Genomic DNA, 20,114 nt, shown 5'->3' with positions numbered 1-20,114 from the left:
TCCACTTTTAAATGACTTTTTATGATTGTTAAATTATACTTAAACTTAAACAGGAAATTTGAAAGGTATTTTGCATGTGTGTATGAATGTCGTTTTTACAGTATGTTATCTGAAATCATGTTGCAGAAAATACTATGCAGCTATGTTTTAGAGTAAAAACTGGACCTTGCACCAAATTTCTGTATCTTTTCCACAGAACTTCATCAGGCCATCACTTAATGTTTGGTCATGGGATGTTTTTGGAGTCTTTGCAGGGAAAACTCTGGTGAAACTGGTAAATGTGCTTATGCAAAAATCCCACAAAATTTCAATTCTATTCAGTGTCAGTGTTATTCAGCCTTTCATGTATAAACATGTGCTTACAAAGAAACAGTGTAACAAGACAAGACAAGACAGGACAGTGTGTTGGTGTAATGGCTGGTAAAATGTTGCAGTAGTCAGGTAACATTAACATACACTGTAAAAAGTTTTGAATCAAACTCAACCTCTTAAGTTTTAAATAAACTAAACAAAGTTTTTCTGACCTATAAACTTTGCTTGAGATAAATTACTTTTCTTCTTTAGATAAACTTAAATGTTTGAGTTTTAGAAACCTCCCCAAAAAGGACAGCCTCTGCATATGTGCTGTACATTCAACCAACTGAGCTACCAGACACTGAAGATATAAAACCATCATCCACTTTCAATTCAAAAGTTTGGGGGATTCCTAAAACTTAAACATTCACATTGATATAAAGAAGTAAAGAAAATTATCTCAACAAAACATTAGTTGGTAAAACTTATTGAAAATTAAGAGTTTGAGTTGGGCTCATAAGTGAAAAGGCTACTGAAATCAGTTGCCTTGAAATTTTGAGGGTTTTTTGTTTTTGCAGTGTAGTGTCATAAACATTTTTATTGACAATGTCATAATAAAGGATAATGAGTCACAAAAATAAATAAAAAAAACATCAATATGGATTTGCTTAAGCAATGTAAATCCAGAATCCAACCATATTTATTTCCTACTGAACTCAGATTATGTGTGAGTGACGTGTTATATGGCAGTCTTGTGAGGCAAAGCTTAAATCTTTACACAACAAATTGTCAAAAGCAAAAAAACGCTTTTCACTAAATGGATTGGTTTGTTGTGGATAAAATACATTATAAAATCATGCTAAAATAATATAATAATTTATTAATTTACTGTTATAAAAAGTGTGATATTTAACGCTATTCCAGATCCAAAGGAACCAAAGGGTGGTGATCCTTACCCTCCAAAACCAAGTAGGTCACTATGATTATGATTATCCCAGATGACCCAAATCAAGTACAGTATCAAGTATTGATCCTGCATTTCACAACTTCTTATGTCACTGTTTGATTAATGTTTTAGGTGAACCAGAAGAACCCAAAGACCCAAAGATTATTGTTCCTGACATCCCGCCAAGTAAGCCTAGGTTCATCTGAGGAGAATAACTCATAGCATAGACTTGAAAAGCAAATCTGTGTGTGCTTAGTTATGGTTAACCTGCTTGTCCTGTTGTCACCACTACAGGAAAAGTAGTAGCCTTCACAGCCAAGCTGAACCCCACCCACAGCACGCCCTACCACTCCGGTGTCCTGAAGCTTGTGGACGTGCTGGTCAACGAGGGAGACGCCTACAGTCCTGACACAGGCGTCTTCACCTGCCCTTTGGAGGGACTTTACCACTTCACCGTGCACATGTCCGTGTGTGGAAGGGCCCAGTGTGCCATATTTAAGAACGGAGAGAGTTTGGCTTCAGTCTATCACACTAGTCTTCCTAATGGATGTAGCCAAGTGGCCAGCATCAGCAGCACGGTGCTGCTGTCTGAAGGAGACAGGGTGTGGGTTAATCTGTGGGGTCATGGTCGACATGAGATCATCGCAACAGAGGATAATGATACTGTGTTTGTTGGGTTTTATTTAGGGTAATGGAGTCAGTGTCAAAAGGCCATTATATACCTCATATACTAATCATAATAAGTGAGACAGAGAAGCTGGGAATGTATTTAATCATGTTTGATAATGTTGTGACTGTACATCAATCATAATTTACTGTGTAACTGATCATTAACTGATGAGGCGGATACACAGCACAATGTAACTGTAATTGTTGTTTTTACAATACAATGTGTATTTTCTTGGATATTTTTAGTTGTCTGTTTATTTTTGTGGTCCTGTTCCTGAATAATCTGTTTATAAAGGTATTTTATGTTTAGGTATTTTATTTATGTATATTTGTTTATTTAAGGGATCTCCATTAACCGATGCCATAGCATTTATTTCGGGTCCACATCTAACATACAATACAATACATGAGTAAACATTTATGGTGATGATTAACATAAAAGTCACATTAATATAACTCTTACTCTTACTTTACCTTACTCTTGAGCAATAATCTAAATGACACAAAATTAATGATTTAGAAACTTAATCCAGCATATGTGATTGTATGTATTGAGAATGCTTTCTTGTGCCTTGGCCCATTTTATTTACAACTGTGTTAATATGTCTGCTCCATAATAGGTGCCTGTCAAGGACTAGACCCAGCAATCTACCTTTGTCGACCTGTTGAATGGGTTCACCAAATGTAGATGTCGGCTCTTCACAGTTAAATTGGAATATGCAGTTTTTTGCGTTCATTATTTTCTTCCTTACTGGCTAACAAGGGTTGGAATCAGTACCACCAAGGCTTTGCCTCACCTTACTGATAAAGAAGTTAACATTAATATTCACATTAGCGTGGTCTGTGTCAATACTTTTCTCAGCTGTAGCACTTACAATATTCTTGCCGTGACTTGAACATTTAAAAACTGAATATGTTTCTGAGCATCGTGGCTTATGAGAAAGCAGAACATCCTGATGACATCCCTGGAATTTATTTGCATGTTGTACCTGAAAGCAATATGTCGACTGCCTTAAAGCTGTTGAAAGGGCACAAGCGCTGTTTACAAATATTCATGGGAGTGTCCTCGGCCTCAGGCAGGCGAAAGGTTAAGACTAGTGTTTACAAGTTTACTTGTAGTTACTGTGATCCTATATTCTGTTATCATATCTTATCTTATCTCATCTCATCTCATCTTATCTCATCTTATTTTATCTTATCTTATCTTATCAGTAAGTATCAGACATAAATATTGATGATGATGATGATGATGGTTAACACAGCTTTAAACAGAGAAATGTTATCAAAATCAGAGCTCAAAATGTCAGAAATAATTGATTGTGCTGAAAATACAGGGAGCATAAATAATGATCAGTTATCATAACATATCTAAATGTTTCTTATCTCGGTCAACAGACAGCTAGGAAAATACCAACTTCGTGAAAAACTTCAGTAATGTGAATTCGACCTTTGCAAACAGGAAGCCTGTAATTAAAGCAGACAGGCAATTCTGTGATTAGTGAGGTAAGAATTTAAAGAATCTTGACAAACAATGAGGCTCAGTCACCTTGTTTGACATCTGTCTTTTTCACTACCTGTTACTGAACTGAATCATTCATCAATGAACAGTATTTGTATGACACAATATGTATATTTGTCATGGTGTAATTTTCTCTGCACTGTAACTGCGAGCTGTGCGTGAGATCCTGATGTTGTTATACCACGTCTGTTCTGTTGTGAAAAATCTGCACCGATGCCACTTTCTCCATTCATCAGTGACTCAATGTCAAATCCACTACACAAACATTATTAAACTTTATTTCCTGGGGTAAAAAATGAAAATCTTTTGCCAGACTCTAAAAATTGTCTTCAATGCAATTTATTTTAAGAATTGGAATCTTTGCATAACTTGTAACTACATGTTGGATCAGCAGGTGATACTCTGCAAACCAGAAAAACAACCTCACATGTGTCTCTGTTTTTCAGCTGAGGGTGAAAACAAATCACCTCTGCAGGCGAGGCAGCAACAGGTACGGTGTCTGTTTGTTGTGTATAATGATTTGTTCAATTTGTATCAGATTTTGCAATCAAACCAGATCAGAAGTATCCGGAAACACTTTTTGTTCACTGGCTTGCTGTTCTTTGATCAGATTCCTTTAGTGCATCGTCTTTAGTCTGAAAATTGTTTTAAAAAAATAGTATTAATGTCAGTTCTTGCAAGTCATCCAGACATTTCATGCAAGAACATTTCTCATTTCAGCTTTTCATAATGTGTAGAAAACAACTTATATTACTCAAAGTATATTACATGTTTTGTCTATATTTACAGAAACGTGTCCAGCCGTCCCCAGTCTTCAGTCATGGCATATGACAACTCTTCTGCACATGGTAAATGCTTTTAATAATGGATACATTTGTACATTCTGAACCCATGATGTAGCCCACAGCAACACATCCTACTTAGTACTGTTGTTAGTAATAGTACAAAGTATGGGTGGATGATGCAGTGTCTCCGTAACCTCCGTTAGTCACTACACTGCAAACGTAAACTATTTGTTTCAACTTTGAAAGAAAGTTCATGTCTGTGCTGCCTTAAAACTTTCAGTTGACTGAATTTGAAAATACACACTGAGGTATTTTTGTAAGGATTAAAATAAACTTGATATTAAATCCGTTGTACTGAAATTACAAACACAGTTCCTTTCCTTTTACGTTTTCTCGGTATGAAAAGTCAGTTCTTCTTTTCAGACAAGGACCTTTGTTCTACTTTGTTCCACCAATGCATTTGCAAAGTCTGTCAGTATGCTGATCATGTTTCTTTAGAAACATTAATGACTTGATTGAACTCTTTACAGTACATTCATTCAACTCCTCATTTCAAGTCAAAAGACAAAACATTAGAACTCATGTTTATAAGTTCTGAAGTGTTCTGAAAATATTTTTTAAGTTTAATTAACTCAATTAATGAGAAAAGATTAGATGATTCCTCTATGTTTTTTTTTCAGGGTATGTCCTTCGTTACTATTTTAAATGATAATTAGAGTGAAACAAATTCATAATCAATCTGATCACAACACTGACTTTGCCCACTTTAGGCAGACCTGTAGCCTTCACTGCCAAGCTGAACATCGATGACAGCTACCCAAAACACTCTGGCATCCTGAAGTTTGCCACTGTGCTGGTCAACGAGGGTGGAGGCTACAGTCCTGACACAGGCGTCTTCACCTGCCCCGTGGACGGCCTATATCACTTCATGGTGCACATGACAGTGTATGGATGTGGACAGTGTGCTATATTCAAGAACGGAGAGAAAGTAGTCTCGCTGTATCACACCAATCAGCCAGATACGCTCAGTTATAACAGCAGTCAGGTGGCCAGTGTGAGCAGTGTGGTCAAACTGTCCAGGAAAGATGAGGTCTGGATTAATTTATTCGGACAGGGTCGAGATGACATCTTTGCAACAGAGGATAATGATACTATCTTCACAGGGTTTTATTTAAGGTAAAGCTGTCATTGTAAGCAGTAAGCAGTATCTTAATACATGTCAGAATACACAATGTTTTTCTAACTTCAAATTCGAAGTCCTGCTTGTGTGAAATTAAATAAAATATGCATGGGTTAATAAACTGGTCTCAACATCATTGATATAATCCCCTATAAAACCAGGAACACTGTGCTAGCATGTACCACTTTCTTTAGGTGCTTCAAATTAAATTCAAACTTCAATTTTTTTTTCTGTATAACAGAAACAACAATGAAGTACATCATACAAAACCACTTCAAATAATTCAAACTATTACTTTAAGATTTTTATTCAACAAAACACAATTATAATGGTAGAAGTTTAACTTCCAATTATGGCAATAATAATTTCTTACAGTTAAAGCAGAAAAGCTGTCAAAACACTTACACACACACACACATTCATGTTATTTTTCAGTTGATTCAATGTTTTTATTTAAAAAATATACTATATATTTTTATATATATATACTATATATATATATATATATATATATATATATATATATATACTATATATTTTTTTATATATATATATATATATTTCTTTTTGGCGGTGGGGAAACTGGATCACCCAGAGAAAACCCACTTAAAAACAGGGAGGACATGCTGAACAAGAGAGGCAGGTGAAAGCCGCACAATCAGCATGTCAGGGAATGTTTGTGGATGGAATTAATGGTGTTTGTGGCTCAGAGGAAATATGGAGTGTGAAATGCTGCATCCTCTGGACCGCAGCTGCCTCTGGCCTTTTGGGTTTATTGAGACTCAGGTGAGGAGGGGATTTTCTCATAGAAGTAAATGATCCCATCTTCTAGTAGCTCCTCTGTAAACTGCACTGGAAGAAAACACAAAATATAACAGTGACTGAGAAAAGTATACTAAAGTTATACTATAACAACAAAACTCATGTCAACTGGAGAGGAAATGAAATAATAATGAAAATTGAAGTGGAAAATACCATCACACGACATGAGACGGAAAATAAAGGAACAACTCTGGTGAAATGATCATTCTGAAGTACCAATAATATTAATAGCCCCTGCAAAATGGATGGGCTCATGATGAGTCACCCTTGGTGGCATCAGTCAGAGGAACAACAAGAAAATGTGCAATACAGGAAGGATGATATGATAATTATACACAGATTGACTAATTCGGTGGCGTGCAGAGGTTGTTTGCCTACTACTGAGAAGAGTGGAGGGACAGCATTATGACGCTGATATGGTGTGTCACTGAAAAAATGTGTTGAGGTTGTTCTCACCATATTCAAGCAACTATTTTGTATTGAGAAATCCCCAGATGACTGCTGGACAGCGAAGTCTCATCATCTGGTATCACAGGTCAAAGGTCAAACAGAGTCAGGGTGCTGCTTTTGTGCATGTTTGCTCACTGGAAAAGCTCTGTTACACTAAGTGGAATGGGACCTTAATTTATATATTTGGTAGCACATGTGTTTACCCTACTATATCAATACGGCTGCTGTGAAAAAGGTGTATTACCTGCTGTCTCGTCCACAACAAGCAGCTGATTGACAAGAATTTGAAGAATCTGGCCCTGAAGCTCTTCTCTGGTTTACTGCAGCAGACAGTTGTATTTCAAGTCTGGGTAGGAGATAAAATGCCTGAATTTAGTTCAGACAAAACAATTACACCAAATCTCCAATCATTATATAGATTCATGTCATCTTTATGCCATTTTCCCTCTTCTGTATTGTCCTGCTGTCATTGCATAGACTTTATCGTGATACAATGTGTAACTGATGCCTTTAGGACCATGGGATTGAGGGCAGGTTATGTAGGGACACTAGTAGCTGCTCTTTCCGGTATGCCTGTCCACAGAACAAGGAAGTGCAGTTTGTGTGGACACTAAGTTTGTGGTAAGTGATGTTTTAACTCAAAATTACCTACATCATGTAACAGGAGAGCATGTTGAAAATGTTGCTCAACTTGAAAATGCAATAATCCCATAGATACAGAGGAAAGACTAGTCGCTGCATAACCTCCAGTCATCTGCTTGTAGAGGCAAGGTGCAAACTTTGAGCAGGGATTATGATTCCTTGAAAGTTATCAAAGGGATGTTTTGAAATGTAGCTATTTGAGGTTCTGTGTTTTCCTTTCCTGTTTCAGAATTGGTCGTCGTGGCATCAAGCACGCCGCTGATCTGGACGTAATCTAAGTTAAAGGTGTGCCTATTGGTTTGATAGTTTTATGAAAAACACTGTTTGCTAAAATATGCCTGAATGTACCCTAACACCATGTCTATTTTTATAGGACTGTATTCAAACACAATATTGACTATCACTGTTTTGTTCCCACGTGAGGAGTTTAGTAAGACTAATGGGGCTTTTGTTTTGAATTTGGTTTCCTTTTTTTGTTTTCTTTATTTTTGGTATTTATTTAAATTGGGCTGGGTGCAATACTGTTAGAAGGAAATGCGCAATACTTGAGCTGACTTAGACACTCCCTACACATTTAGAGACTCCCTCTTGTCCGTTCATAGTATAACACTGGTTGGAGTTTTAATCCTCTTATTTTTCACTGTGTGGAAGTGCAGGCTCATACAGTCTGTGATTCTCAACATGTGTAGTGATATTGTATTTTATGGGGTCTTATTCTCTTTTCTCCACCGAGTCTGTTGGGTTCCATCAAATATTTAATTTCTTCTTGTACATTTTTGCTGTGTATATCAGGAGACTGTCCACTTTTATTTTTGTTCAAACACAGATATACATAAAATATGTATGTAATATGTGCAAAATTCTGTAAATCTTTTTAAGCATCGGCCTTTCACCTTGTTTGTTCTGGATGTGGTGAATCAGAGTTGGACTTAACAATCATATCAGCCCTTTACATAATTTCATCATTACATTTTGTATATACATTTTCAGTATGTCTCTGCACTGGTATTGTCTATGTATTTGTAGGTGTCCATCAAAGTTACCTGAGACCCCAGTTAGCCTGAATCTCTCATTTTATGTTTTTTTCTATTTTAATGAAACAATTTAGCCATAATCCTTTGTTTACAAAATCAAACAAACATTTGCACAAAGAATCGTTGTCTTTTTCAGTCTTCTTCTTAAATTAAAATGCCCCCTGTAATTTAAATACTTTGGAAAAGAGCCTTTAGGTTGAATGAAGAGGTGTCACCTGGAACAGTGTTCCCCAACCCTGGTCATCAGGGCTCACTGTCCTGCATGTTTTAGATGTTTCCCTGCTCCAACACACCTGATTCAAATGATCAGGTTGTTGTCAGGCTTCTGCAGAGGCTTGATGATGAGCTAATCATGTGAATCAGGTGTGTTGGAGCAGGGAAACATCTAAAACATGCATGACAGTGGGCCCTGAGGACCAGGTTTGGGGAACACTAACCTGGAAAACCAGATGAACAAGTTCAGTCTGTGTCTCTGCTTGACTTTGTAACATTTGCAGCACTCTCCTGCAAGACAGCAACAAGTAAGACTCTCTTTGCTTGTAAGATCTGTTTCATTCATACCAATATTATTACAGAGTCTAAGTATGCACTTGCTTTACATTGATCAGAGAAATATCATGGAATTCAGATAGAGATCAGAAAATTTAATTTTCTAAATGTTTTTGGTGATTTTCTTTTACTTCTCAGTGATTTAATTTGGTAAACTGCATTTGTCATGTATCACCACATAGTCTTGTGTATTCACTTTTAGCCTACAACTCTACAAAATTGTGGCTTGCAGACGGTTGAATTCCTCATAATACATTGTAATCATCAATATTTTGCACTTTTTCAATGATTGTTTTTAACAGACTCACGCCACAACATCATCAGAAGTTTTAGTCATGGCTGCTCAAACACGCCGTGGAGACAGCATTCCTTCAACAGGTAAAAAAAAAAAAGTACATTTTAAATTAAATAGTCAGCAGGCCCATAGATAGAGAGTACTACCACCTGCTGGTACTTTGATGCTAATGTGGCATTATTACACGACAGGGTGAGAGCTTTTTAAACAATTGTGAAGATTGTGTATTTTCAGAGTGTGACCAATATATCGATCTATACTGGCATATGTTGTCTGATATGCATGTATATGAAAACCTTTTCTTTTAACAACATATGCAGATTTTCTTTATTTGTTAGCATTTAAAGCAGCATTTTTTGTGTATTTGATCATTCTACCTTAATCCAGGTTTAATATATACTTATGTTCAGCTCTATTTGTTTTGTTTTTTTGTTTTTTTTTATTTAGAGTTTCAATGCCCTGATATCATCTAGACAATACTGTATCGGTCAAGCCCTGGTGTGCACTATGCTGTAATGTATGAAGAAGGATGAACATGTAAAAGAGCAGGATTATCTCAAGGAAGGATAGGTAAATTTATTGGGGAGAAGATGTTGAATGACTGAATGTTATTGCATCATTTGCCACTGTCCTACAGCAACTCCCAAAATCAGAACTACATTAAAGTAAAATTTGTCAAAAATGAAAGTGGTGACAGCTGGACAGAAATGGCTAGAGATACTGGAGGGTGTTACTTTTTTTTCCTTAGTCAAGGGGAGGGTCCAAAAGAAACAATATTGGAGAGGGCCTTTCATTTTAAAGGAGTGCATGTGGTACATATTGCTGCTTTAAAAATAAGTGAAACACAATGTGCAGCCCCCCTATCCACCCCAATAACTGTCATACAGTCCAAAACTGATTTAGTCTCACCTTGAAACAATGTTTTCCCTCAGAAATGATTGAGTGCAATCATGAATGCACATTTCTAGGATTATGTTGCTTGTTGCAAAGAATAGGTGTAATTTGACAACACTGTAAAGTCCTTGCTCTAATTATCATAATGTCTCCCACTCCAGGCACCGTAGCCTTCACAGCCAAGCTGAACATCGATGACAGCTACCCAAAACACTGTGGAGTCCTGAAGTTTGCCACTGTGCTGGTCAATGAGGGAGAAGGCTACAACCCTGAAACAGGCATCTTTACCTGCCCCATAGATGGCTTCTATCACTTCACTGTGCATGTGTCTGTGTATGGGCGTGGACAGTGTGCTATATACAAGAGCGGAGAGAAAGTAGTCTCGCTGTATCACACCACTTTGCCTGATAAATGTAGCCAAGTGGCCAGTACCAGCAGTGTCGTCAAACTGTCCAAAAATGATGAAGTCTGGGTGAATATCTGGGGGCCTGACAGAAACGATATCTTTGCAACTGAAGATAATGACACTGTCTTTGCTGGGGTTCGACTGAGTTAATGACTTTAGTGTCAGAATGTCAATGTTCTCGGCTCAGCTTCTTTTCACAATGATTATTTCAGTGTAGTATTATTACCAAGTGGCATTTATTAGAATTAAGGTTATATTGTATTTTTGCATCAGTAACTTAAATGTTTTACTGAAATAATCTTTGCTGCAAATATGACCAGTAACAATGTAATACTGTATGGCTTTAATACAAATAAAAATACACATGCCACAAGTGTTTTTTTCTGTCAATATGATATCTGATATATGATAAATCAAATGTAAATGATAAATACATCTATGGAACATAAAATGGAAATAATAAAGGAAAAAAATATCCAAAATAAATAAATGAATAATAGGTGCTAAACAGAGGTAAGAGGTAGGTTTTTCAGGGGGAAAAACATTTCATAATATTTCATAAGTTTATTGCTGTTTTTCCACTAATCTGACAGAAAAGGTCAGTGGAATTGAAATAAAAGTGAGTTTCCAGTGCAAAATGTATGGGATAGTTCACAATTAGGTACAAAAGGTATAGGAAACATTTTGTCTGTAAACTTAGCAATAAAACAGTTAGCACTGTAGCTGAATTTTATGTAAGATTTTAAAGTGTACTTCCTTAGCCAAGCCCCTCTCCAGTTAATGTTCTCAATGTGAGACCTTCAGAAAAACCTGTTTGTACAGTCTAAGTCTTTCTTTGAAATGCTCGGCAAATATGCTTATTGATACAGTCGATATCTGTTAGTTCAGTTCCATCCAGCATCAGTAAATGCTGCACGAAACCGTACAGACATAACCGGTCATAGGACTGTCATCCCACAGCTAGAGGGCGCTGTGTCAGAAATAATCACACGTCGACGAGTACACGCATGCGCAAAGCGTCTATTTTCAAACAAGTGGAAGAGATAGCGGCGGTAGAAGAGTTCAGTCTTCACACTCATTATTATTTGTCAGATTTATCTTCAACCAGCAGTTTTTCCAATGGATTTAGACACCGGAACATACGAGCCAGGATTTGTTGGGATACGGTTTTGTCAAGAATGGTGAGTTTGTGGCCTCAGAGAGATCAGACAAGTTAGCCTAACATTAGCTTGCTAGCTAGCATATAGCTTACGTTACGTGTAACTTACCTAATAATGGGCCTCTTGCGGAACATTTTCCTATTCTTGTCTTAAAGTTCTCTTACTTGTGTTAGTACAGTGGGCTTGTGCGAACACGTTACGTTAGACTCAACACATGATCGTAACTTCAGATAACTGTGTAAGTAACTGTCTCATGCACGGGCATGAGTCTTGTAAATTAGCATAATTAACGCCACAATAATGCCATATGCGCTTGCGTTTCCTGCCCCATATGTCAGGAGAAAATATTGATTCTTGTTCGAGTTTTGAGTTTGATGTCAGAGATTCATTAAGGTAAATGTGTAATTTTAACAGTGTCAGTAGTGAAATTAAAAGACCTGCTAAAGCAAAGAAACGGGAAAAGCGAGTGGTGTTAATGCTGTGTTACTAGAGGGTCGGACGGTCACTGAAATAAAGAGGAAAGGTCTCGATATGAAAATGACTTCAGAGAAAGAAAAAAAAAGACGACAATGCGACAAGTTAAATCATTTGTACATCCCACTTAAGAGCGAATCTGTTCATACGGGTGGTTCTTGCAAGAGGTCCGTTGTTTTAAGAAAAACTACGCAAAGTCGTATTTTAGAAATCAACTAAGCATGCTGACTTTGTTTTCCAGCAACAACATGTTATATCCTAAAGAAGACAAGGAGAACCGTATCCTGTTGTATGCGGTAAGTTTATGGTTGAAACGATATAATACAGAATAGCTATAGAGTTTATAGATAAAACGACCCTGTAGTAACATTATGAGTTCATCAAACTCTTGCCATAGTTTTTAAATATCTTCAATCAGTTCCTAATTGTCCCTTTTTTCTGTGTCATCCACAATAGTGGAATATAACTAAGTATATTTATTGAAGTAGTATTACTTCAGAACACTTTTGAGGTAGACTACTCGTACTTCACTTGAGTATTTCCGTTTTCAGCTACTTCTACTCTGCAATATTTTGGACTCAAATATTGTACTTTTTATTTCACTACTATTACTATTATTGGACAATTTAAGTTACTAGTTACTTTGCAGATTCAGATAATCATAAAATAAAGATTAGTCCATAAGTTATGATGGACTTTAATGCATTAAGCTACCCAAGTTATTAAAGTGAGGCCCACCTTTACCTGCTGCAAGATTAAAATAATTATAATTCAATTGTATAATATGTATTTTTCTGAAATGGGCCATTCTGCACTTTTACTTTTTGCTCTGTATGTGTATTTTGATGCTAATACTTTTGTATTGTACTGTTGTGAATGCAGGACTTTTTCTTCTAACAGAGCATTTCTAACAGTGTGGTATTGCTACTTTACGTAAAGCAGCAGTCATTTTTTGGTGTCACTGGGGAAAATGTTGGTAAAAAAAACCTGTAAGCATAATGTAAGTCAAGTAATCTGAGAGAAAACTAGACAGACCTCTGCTCTTCCTCTTGACTCTGTTTTCAGGCTTTCAAAAATCTAGCCCGTAACAGGAGCCAATCACAGGTCCGTAAGATAGTTGATTTTTGAGTGTCCTTCATGAAAATGTCAGTGTTTGATGGCCTGGGAATGACACTCAACAATCAACTATTTTTCTCCAGAATCACTTACCACACTTTAAGTTAAAGGTCTGAGTATTTCCTCCACCACTGCTCATCCACTGCATAGGAAACAGTGCCAAAAATCTCAGGGAAGTGGCTATGTGTTTCCCTTTAACAAAAGTAAGACTTTTAACCAAATGAACATTTGTCAAACAAACCAGAAAGATAAAAATGAAAACACTTAAGATAAAGCACAAATCTACTTTTGTGTTGCTTGTCTGGGACTGTCTGTAATGCAGTGGTTGAAAGGAACTCCAGGGTAACCTTAGGACATCATGGTCCATATTGGATCAGTCATATGTGTGTAGTTTATCTGAGGAGTAAAACCAAGGAGGCCGAGCCTGGTTTTTAAAGAGAGTGCTGGGATCATAAAGTGACATTCAAATTCCATTAAAGTGTGTGTACCACAATAAGTCTAAATGATGACAAAACCGGGATCACTCCAAACATGCTGATGGTTACATTGCTGTGGTATTTAAAAATGGTAAAACCTCTGTCCTATGATATGTTGTTAATTATGTTGTGAACTTTTCCAGAGATAATAAAAATAAAAGTCTAGATTGACGTGACACAGGATGACAGTGTTTATAAATGTCTGTCATATGCCTAATAATTTGCCATATTCCCTGTGCACAGTGCAGGAACTGTGACTACCAACAAGAGGCAGACAACAGCTGCATCTATGTCAACAAGATCACCCACGAGGTTGAGTAAGTAAAAGAAACCACAGTGCCACAGAAATGACAAAGATCTTGATTCCCTTGAAATGGACTGATATATCACTGCTGTTTTTACTACTAACACTCCCCGAAAATCTTGTGATTTCAACAGTGCACATTTGGACTGCAAAAAAACAATTAAATAATGGTGCAAAGAAATACTGAGTGACTACAAATAAAGCAAAAAAATGTAATGTGGTGCAGGCTGCTCAATTCTAAAACATAAAAAACAGATAAAACAAGTTATCCACGATCTTGCTTCTGCCTTTCCCCAGTGAGTTGACACAAATCATCGCTGACGTATCTCAGGATCCAACACTACCAAGGACAGAGGACCACCCCTGTCCAAAGTAAGATTTACCATAATAAGTTGACCTCACTCATTCCCTCTGGACACTGCTCATCTTTTTTAAGGGTAATGACTTGTGTTGTTTGTTGGGTTTGTCATTTTTAAACATCGAGCACAGAAAGCAGTTTAGGCAGACTTGCCATCTGCATTAGGTCATTTTTGACAAGGAGACAGAAAGTTGACTCTAAGTTCTTAATTCACAGTATATCCCATATCCCTGTATATGCTCATCATATGTCATGTCTGATGTATTAACAATCAGTCGCCTAAAGTAATATATCAAGATTAAGTTCTAGTTCCCTTTTTGCTACTCACAAAATCAAATATTATATACAATTATTATATACAGTAAATTGGGTTAATAAATTAGGCGTAGAAGTAAAAATAAAACAAACAATTTTGCATGGTGGAGTGATGAAAGTGCATTAATGCCTGAGGGAGGAGGCTGCTCTTCAGTCTGGTGATACGGGAACAGAATTACAGTTGTTCCCGAGTTTTCTTTACCAGGGTGGACATGTGTGATGTCCATGACAGGTTCCCTGTGATACTGATTCCCAGGAACCTGAAACTATTAATCTGCTCCACCTCAGCTCCACTGATGTAGACAGGGGTGTGAAATTCAACTATCAGCTACTTGGTTTTGCTGACATCCAGCAGTAGGTTGTTTTCTGTGCACCATTCTGCAAGACTGTTTATTTCTCATCGTTGTTTGAAATCTGGCCGATGATGGTGGTGACATCTGCACACTTCACAACAGAGTTCTCTACATGCCATCAGCAGCTGTCATGGGTGTATAGAGCGAACAGTTTAGTACATTAAACAAAAAAACCCTCATATTGCAAAGCAGGATTAAACTCAGAATTACTGTTAATTTGTTGCCACCACAGCTTCTCTATGGGGTATGCATTACTTATTCATTGCTTTTTTTCTTTCTTTTTTTCTTTTTAAGATTTGAAGCCTGTCTTTTTTCTTGCAAGAGTACCAGCATATGTACCCTCAGAGCACACTGCCTTCCTTTTGGACTTATATTGTTAAATTACTGAAACATTATGACATTGAGCTTTTGTATTTTTAAGTTTTTAACACTGTGCTGTGTTTCTTCCCAGATGTGGTCACAAGGAGGCAGTGTTTTTCCAGTCCCACAGTATGAAGGCTGAGGTAATGATCTTTGTTAATACAGTACATGGTGTATAACCTTAAGTCTTTATATAGTTTGCCTATCAACATGTTTACCAGCTTTTTGTGGTCGGCAGTATGACATTATTGACCCAGTAATTAAACAGAGTGTCTAATATCTGAAACATATGCTCTGTTTGTCCTGACAGGATGCCATGAGACTTTATTATGTCTGCACGGCCCCTCACTGTGGACACAGATGGACAGAGTAAAGCCACTGGTAAAGAGGGTGTAACATTTGCATCTACAGCATTGCTGCTCATAAAACAATATTCCTGGCTGCAGCTCAAATAGACTTCTTTTTTATTCTTACTGTACAGCTTGTTGTTAAACAGCAGCGCTGCTGATGTTTGCAGACCATAAAGTTATCTTTGTATGATGGCTCAGTTTGTCAGACATCATCTTGTGAATATAATGTATTAATAGTTTTATAACAGTTGTCATTTTCAAATGTGTTTTGTTAGATTAAAAGAAGTGGTTGTTCCAAATGTCTCTGAGTATTTCAACGTACTTCAATGTGTTATTAACTGGTTATTACCTCTGTATGACCCACAAAAGCAAAGAAGACCATCAGCGAGAATAAATGATTGATTGCAACTCTAGTCTCTATAAAGTTTCTCCTTGAAATCAGATGAAACAATTTACAGTTTGCAGACTTGAAGTCTGTGTGCACATTTTCACAGGCAAAGTTACCTTCCAAAATCAACACAATATGAAAGTTCTTGATAGTATGTAATGAATCACGTAAACATGTAACAAAGTCTGTAATTATTCACAGCAGTGGTCACAGCCATGCTTTTGGCAGCGTAAACTCTTAATTGGCCTTATTAGACTTCTTACTCATATCCACGTAATACCACTTATTGTTTCCTCCTATGGTAAAAGCATACAATAGTCATTCCCAAAGCATGGGCCGCAGTTTCAATTGTATCTATTTGAAATTGCTATAAAGTATTTGATTAATTTTGAAAAAAGTTATCAGAACTAATAAGACAAAGCCCAGGCACTGAAAGTGTATGTTCTTCATTTATCTGACCCAGTTAAACAGGTGTTACACTGGCTTTTTCCATTTATATCGGAATGTTTCGTATGTCGTCATTGGTGTGATTAGTCTTCTGTCGATCAGAGTTGTGGTCAAAGGTCTGCGTTGGCCACAGAAGATTTTCAGATTTCAAGTTAGGCTGTGGCATTTTTAAGATTGTGAATGGCTGGCATTGCAAAACAGATACTGCTGATTGTCTCTAAAAACTCCTGAACTTCATTTTGAAGCAGTCATGCCTGATCAGAGGGAAGTAAACAGCCTTTGTGTCACCGAGGAATATTGACTGTGTTGATTTACCTTCCTCCTTCTCGACACATGTATATTCCAAGCAACTTATTGGGCAACTGTAGGCTATTTCTGAACTAAGAATGACCAGTGGGAATGTAGCTTGCCTGCTCATTAATGACATGTATCCACGTGAAACAACAGAGAACAAAGAAGGTGTACTTCCCATGACCACACCTCCTCAAACAGGCTGCTTGATAATGCAGCTGCACAGTCTGCTGCAGATCAGTCGACGAAACCAAAGGCAACTGTGTACGGAGGTATGGACCAAAAAGGTACGACGGCAAAAAGCCTAATGATATTAAAAAATGATGTATTTATAATTATAACATAAGCCAACCTTTTCATTTTGAATATGCTTTTGACTGTCTTTAAATTGCTTTTCAGTGAACATTGTTTCGAGGGCAGAGTGGGGAGCGGCTGCCCCTCGAAAAAAGGAGGCTTTGACAGGCTCTGCCAAGAGAGTTGTCATCCACCACACTGCCCTCCCAAAGTGCTCAGGCCGGGAAGAATGTGAGAAGCGCCTTGTCAGCATTCAGAGAGGCCACATGACAGAAAAAAAGTTTGACGACATTGGATATAAGTGAGTAGCATTATTGCCTTCACTGCTCAAACAATCCAAGGAAATGTAGTTTTTGAATTGTGTCTGTGCAGTACTGTATGTGCAACTTGAACATGTTGTATATTTAACATGTATTCTGTTTTATGACTTTCTGCTGGTTTTCACTGCTGTAGGATCCTCAACTATACTTTCTGTATATTTCAGTTTTCTTGTCGGAGAGGATGGCACAGTGTTTGAAGGCCGTGGCTGGGGTGTGGTAGGAGCACATGCCAAAGGCAACAATCATGACTCACTGGGGATTGCATTCATGGGCAATTTCAACAGTAAGATAATTTGTGTACTTTTTGCATTCTGACAGCAATAACAGCACAGTCATGAAAGAATAATTCAGGTCCTTTACTTAAGTAAAAGTGCTAATGCAACATTGAAGATACTCTTTTTTACAATTAAAAGTCCCACATTTTAAACCTTCCGTGAAGCAAAATGCATGAAAAGTATCAAAAGTAAAAGTAACTGTGTAGTAAAATGTAAATCGTAATTAATATTACTGCTTCATTAATTTGCATTTTATTGCTGCAGATGTTTATGGTTGAGCTAACTTTAACTGCTTTATATACTGCTGGGGTAGTTAAATTTACAACAGTACGTCATATTCTGTAATATGTGGTGTTGCTGTCCTGTGAGAACCATGTATCCCTACAAATGTAACTTTTCAGAAAAACAGCCTGTGTTCAGTTTTGTGATATTAGATTTTCCAGCTGATCCAAGAGTTTTTTTTAAAGAATTTATTCACCATAATAAGCAGGAGATTTTTCTCAGCCCATAAAGGAACACTTCATCTTTAAGTTTATCAGGAATTCAAAATCATAAGATTTGGAAATACATTTTTTTTCAGTGGACAGTAAGGGTGTATAAAATTGTAATCTGAAAAGTAACTATAGATGTCAGAAAAAAGGTGGATTAAAAAATACGCTATTTCTCTCTGAGATGTAGTGGAGTAGAAGTATAAAGTTGCATAAAATGGAAACACTTAAGTAAATTGCAAGTACCTTGCATTTGGACACTGCTTTTGTAAATGTATTTAGTTACTTTCCACTCTCCACCACTGCGCTCAATACACAGGAAAAAGCACAAAAAGCTCCAGGTCCCATGAATGGTTTTATGAGTCAAGATAAAATTTAGCATGTAGTGATATTGTTTCCTCTTTTTATTTCAGATGACACACCAAGTGCAGAGGCGATATCGTCGGTCAAGCAACTGCTGCAGTCTGGTGTTTCTGAGGGCTTTTTACAGAAGGACTTTCAGCTGTTGGGGCACAGAGATCTGGGACAAACTGAATGTCCAGGAGGAAAGCTTTACGCTGCACTGCCGCAGCTGAGGGGTTAGCACGTAAAACTCATCTCACTAAGCTGGTTTTAATGGAAAATTAATTCCCATTTTAATTGCTTTTGCTTTTATCAATGGTCTCTTCTTATCCAAGGAAGGGTTTCCCAGCATGTCAGATGTTTTTCATACAGCAGAGGGAGCCATCATACTGGATGAAACCAATGGGCTCCTGCTGTCCAAAATGCTTAGTTAAGAAACTCAAAAATCACTCCACTTTAACTCATATGCTGACAGACTGTTATGGTAGCTCTTTTTAATTTGATACATTCTTTATTTGTCATGCTGCTTTTTAATTAAATAAGTGCAATATTAATATAGGGGGCTGTACTTGAATAATTTGCATGGTATTGTTATTAATGGACTCTGGTGAAATGTAAACAGTTACCTGGATTTTACGGGTTGTAATGTTATGCTACATGTCTATTGGAAATAAATACCATTTAACAGCAGTATTATGACTATTTCATTTATTTTATGTATATATGTGAGGAATCTCTTCTTGCTTATCCTCCCCCTCAGAGGACAGGTTTCACTACCATGTAGCCCCTATCAAACAGAATTAATGCAGCCAATAAATAAGTATACTGTAAAAAAATTACCTATTTGTTTTAACCCCAAAAAGTTAGTGTCCAGGCTGCCTTAACATTTTAAGCTGACTGAATTTGACAAGTTGAGGCAATTCAAAACAAGTTTTCTAGTTAAATAAACTTGATGTTAAGTCTGTTGTACTTGAGAAAACTTGTTATTTCAGACGAGAAGCTTAAATTTATTAAAAAATTAAGTTTATGAGTGTAGTAACCGAATTCAATACTAACCTTCGTCATTGTTCACAGTGCTTTTATTATTGTGTCAAAAGCAACTGTGACATATCTTGAAGAGACCCACAGCAAAATTTCATCATATATGTTTTTTTCGAAGTATAAAAAAGAAGGTTCTTAGGAAAATTTTAACTCACAAACAGTGCATGCTGAGAAGTCTGCTAATGTTCTGACCATGTTTCTTTAAAATTTAATCTAAGAATTTGAATTCTATGCAGTAAATCTAATCAACACCATTTCAAGTCAACTATATATAAGCCTAAATTGTTTTAGCAAGGGCTGTGTTCTTATGCAGATGTCCTCAGGGTGCCACTGCAAAATCACTGTAAACAACACAAGACATGAAATCAAATACTGAACAGAGAAAAAGATCCAAGGGGGATTACAAATGTTGAGACAACAATGGGTGCTTTCTGCAGTGCCTGAAACATTCCCAACAAGTGCTCACTTGTGCAGCGC

At 36.9% G+C, this 20,114-nt stretch overlaps 4 protein-coding genes and 1 long non-coding RNA gene across 6 annotated transcripts; all 5 read left to right on the top strand.

Annotated features, from left to right (window-relative positions):
- The first annotated feature begins 1,165 nt into the window (after positions 1–1,165).
- Positions 1,166–2,218, top strand: LOC146328279 (uncharacterized). The gene is made up of 3 exons (XR_014769940.1): positions 1,166–1,263; positions 1,373–1,426; positions 1,535–2,218. It is a non-coding gene; the product is annotated as an uncharacterized LOC146328279 (long non-coding RNA).
- A 1,634-nt stretch (positions 2,219–3,852) lies between these two features.
- On the top strand, positions 3,853–5,514 carry LOC146328278 (complement C1q and tumor necrosis factor-related protein 9-like). Its single transcript, XM_084716373.1, has 3 exons — positions 3,853–3,918; positions 4,218–4,276; positions 4,984–5,514. The coding sequence occupies exons 2-3, from the start codon at positions 4,249–4,251 to the stop codon at positions 5,391–5,393; spliced, it is 438 nt and encodes a 145-aa protein (XP_084572499.1). The 5' UTR covers positions 3,853–3,918; positions 4,218–4,248; the 3' UTR covers positions 5,394–5,514.
- Positions 5,515–8,709: 3,195 nt separating this feature from the next.
- LOC146328277 (complement C1q and tumor necrosis factor-related protein 9-like) lies at positions 8,710–10,858 on the top strand. Of its 2 annotated transcripts, none has more exons than XM_084717186.1 (3): positions 8,710–8,862; positions 9,193–9,268; positions 10,241–10,858. In XM_084717186.1, the coding sequence occupies exons 2-3, from the start codon at positions 9,226–9,228 to the stop codon at positions 10,633–10,635; spliced, it is 438 nt and encodes a 145-aa protein (XP_084573312.1). In that variant the 5' UTR covers positions 8,710–8,862; positions 9,193–9,225; the 3' UTR covers positions 10,636–10,858. The 2 variants fall into 2 exon arrangements, with proteins under 2 accessions (XP_084573312.1, XP_084573313.1); XM_084717187.1 differs by having other exon boundaries at positions 8,797–8,880.
- A 622-nt stretch (positions 10,859–11,480) lies between these two features.
- On the top strand, positions 11,481–16,050 carry polr2i (RNA polymerase II subunit I). The gene is made up of 6 exons (XM_084717189.1): positions 11,481–11,666; positions 12,361–12,415; positions 13,955–14,028; positions 14,313–14,387; positions 15,493–15,544; positions 15,712–16,050. Exons 1-6 carry the CDS (start codon positions 11,605–11,607, stop codon positions 15,772–15,774), a joined length of 381 nt encoding a protein of 126 aa, XP_084573315.1. The 5' UTR covers positions 11,481–11,604; the 3' UTR covers positions 15,775–16,050.
- A 223-nt stretch (positions 16,051–16,273) lies between these two features.
- Positions 16,274–19,286, top strand: pglyrp5 (peptidoglycan recognition protein 5). The gene is made up of 4 exons (XM_084717188.1): positions 16,274–17,164; positions 17,277–17,472; positions 17,656–17,774; positions 18,668–19,286. The coding sequence occupies exons 1-4, from the start codon at positions 17,152–17,154 to the stop codon at positions 18,835–18,837; spliced, it is 498 nt and encodes a 165-aa protein (XP_084573314.1). The 5' UTR covers positions 16,274–17,151; the 3' UTR covers positions 18,838–19,286.
- Positions 19,287–20,114: the final 828 nt, after the last annotated feature.

Source organism: Lutjanus erythropterus, chromosome 4, assembly GCF_056507025.1.
Source record: "Lutjanus erythropterus isolate fLutEry1 chromosome 4, fLutEry1.hap2, whole genome shotgun sequence".
Taxonomy (NCBI): Eukaryota; Metazoa; Chordata; class Actinopteri; order Lutjaniformes; family Lutjanidae; genus Lutjanus; species Lutjanus erythropterus.
The sequence above is the reverse complement of the archived record's forward strand: the minus strand, read 5'-3'. Positions and strand labels throughout refer to the sequence as shown.

Excerpts from the sequence above, each read along its gene's own strand:
- polr2i (XM_084717189.1), top strand. The coding sequence starts at position 11,605 with ATGGATTTAGACACCGGAACATACGAGCCAGGATTTGTTGGGATACGG. Across the intron at positions 14,029-14,312 it reads AAGATCACCCACGAGGTTGA|TGAGTTGACACAAATCATCG; the intron begins GTAAGTAAAAGA and ends GCCTTTCCCCAG. Across the intron at positions 15,545-15,711 it reads CCCACAGTATGAAGGCTGAG|GATGCCATGAGACTTTATTA; the intron begins GTAATGATCTTT and ends TTGTCCTGACAG.
- LOC146328277 (XM_084717186.1), top strand. The coding sequence starts at position 9,226 with ATGGCTGCTCAAACACGCCGTGGAGACAGCATTCCTTCAACAG. Across the intron at positions 9,269-10,240 it reads AGACAGCATTCCTTCAACAG|GCACCGTAGCCTTCACAGCC; the intron begins GTAAAAAAAAAA and ends CTCCCACTCCAG.
- LOC146328278 (XM_084716373.1), top strand. The coding sequence starts at position 4,249 with ATGGCATATGACAACTCTTCTGCACATG. Across the intron at positions 4,277-4,983 it reads TGACAACTCTTCTGCACATG|GCAGACCTGTAGCCTTCACT; the intron begins GTAAATGCTTTT and ends TGCCCACTTTAG.
- pglyrp5 (XM_084717188.1), top strand. Across the intron at positions 17,473-17,655 it reads TTTGACGACATTGGATATAA|TTTTCTTGTCGGAGAGGATG; the intron begins GTGAGTAGCATT and ends TGTATATTTCAG. Across the intron at positions 17,775-18,667 it reads ATTCATGGGCAATTTCAACA|ATGACACACCAAGTGCAGAG; the intron begins GTAAGATAATTT and ends TTTTTATTTCAG.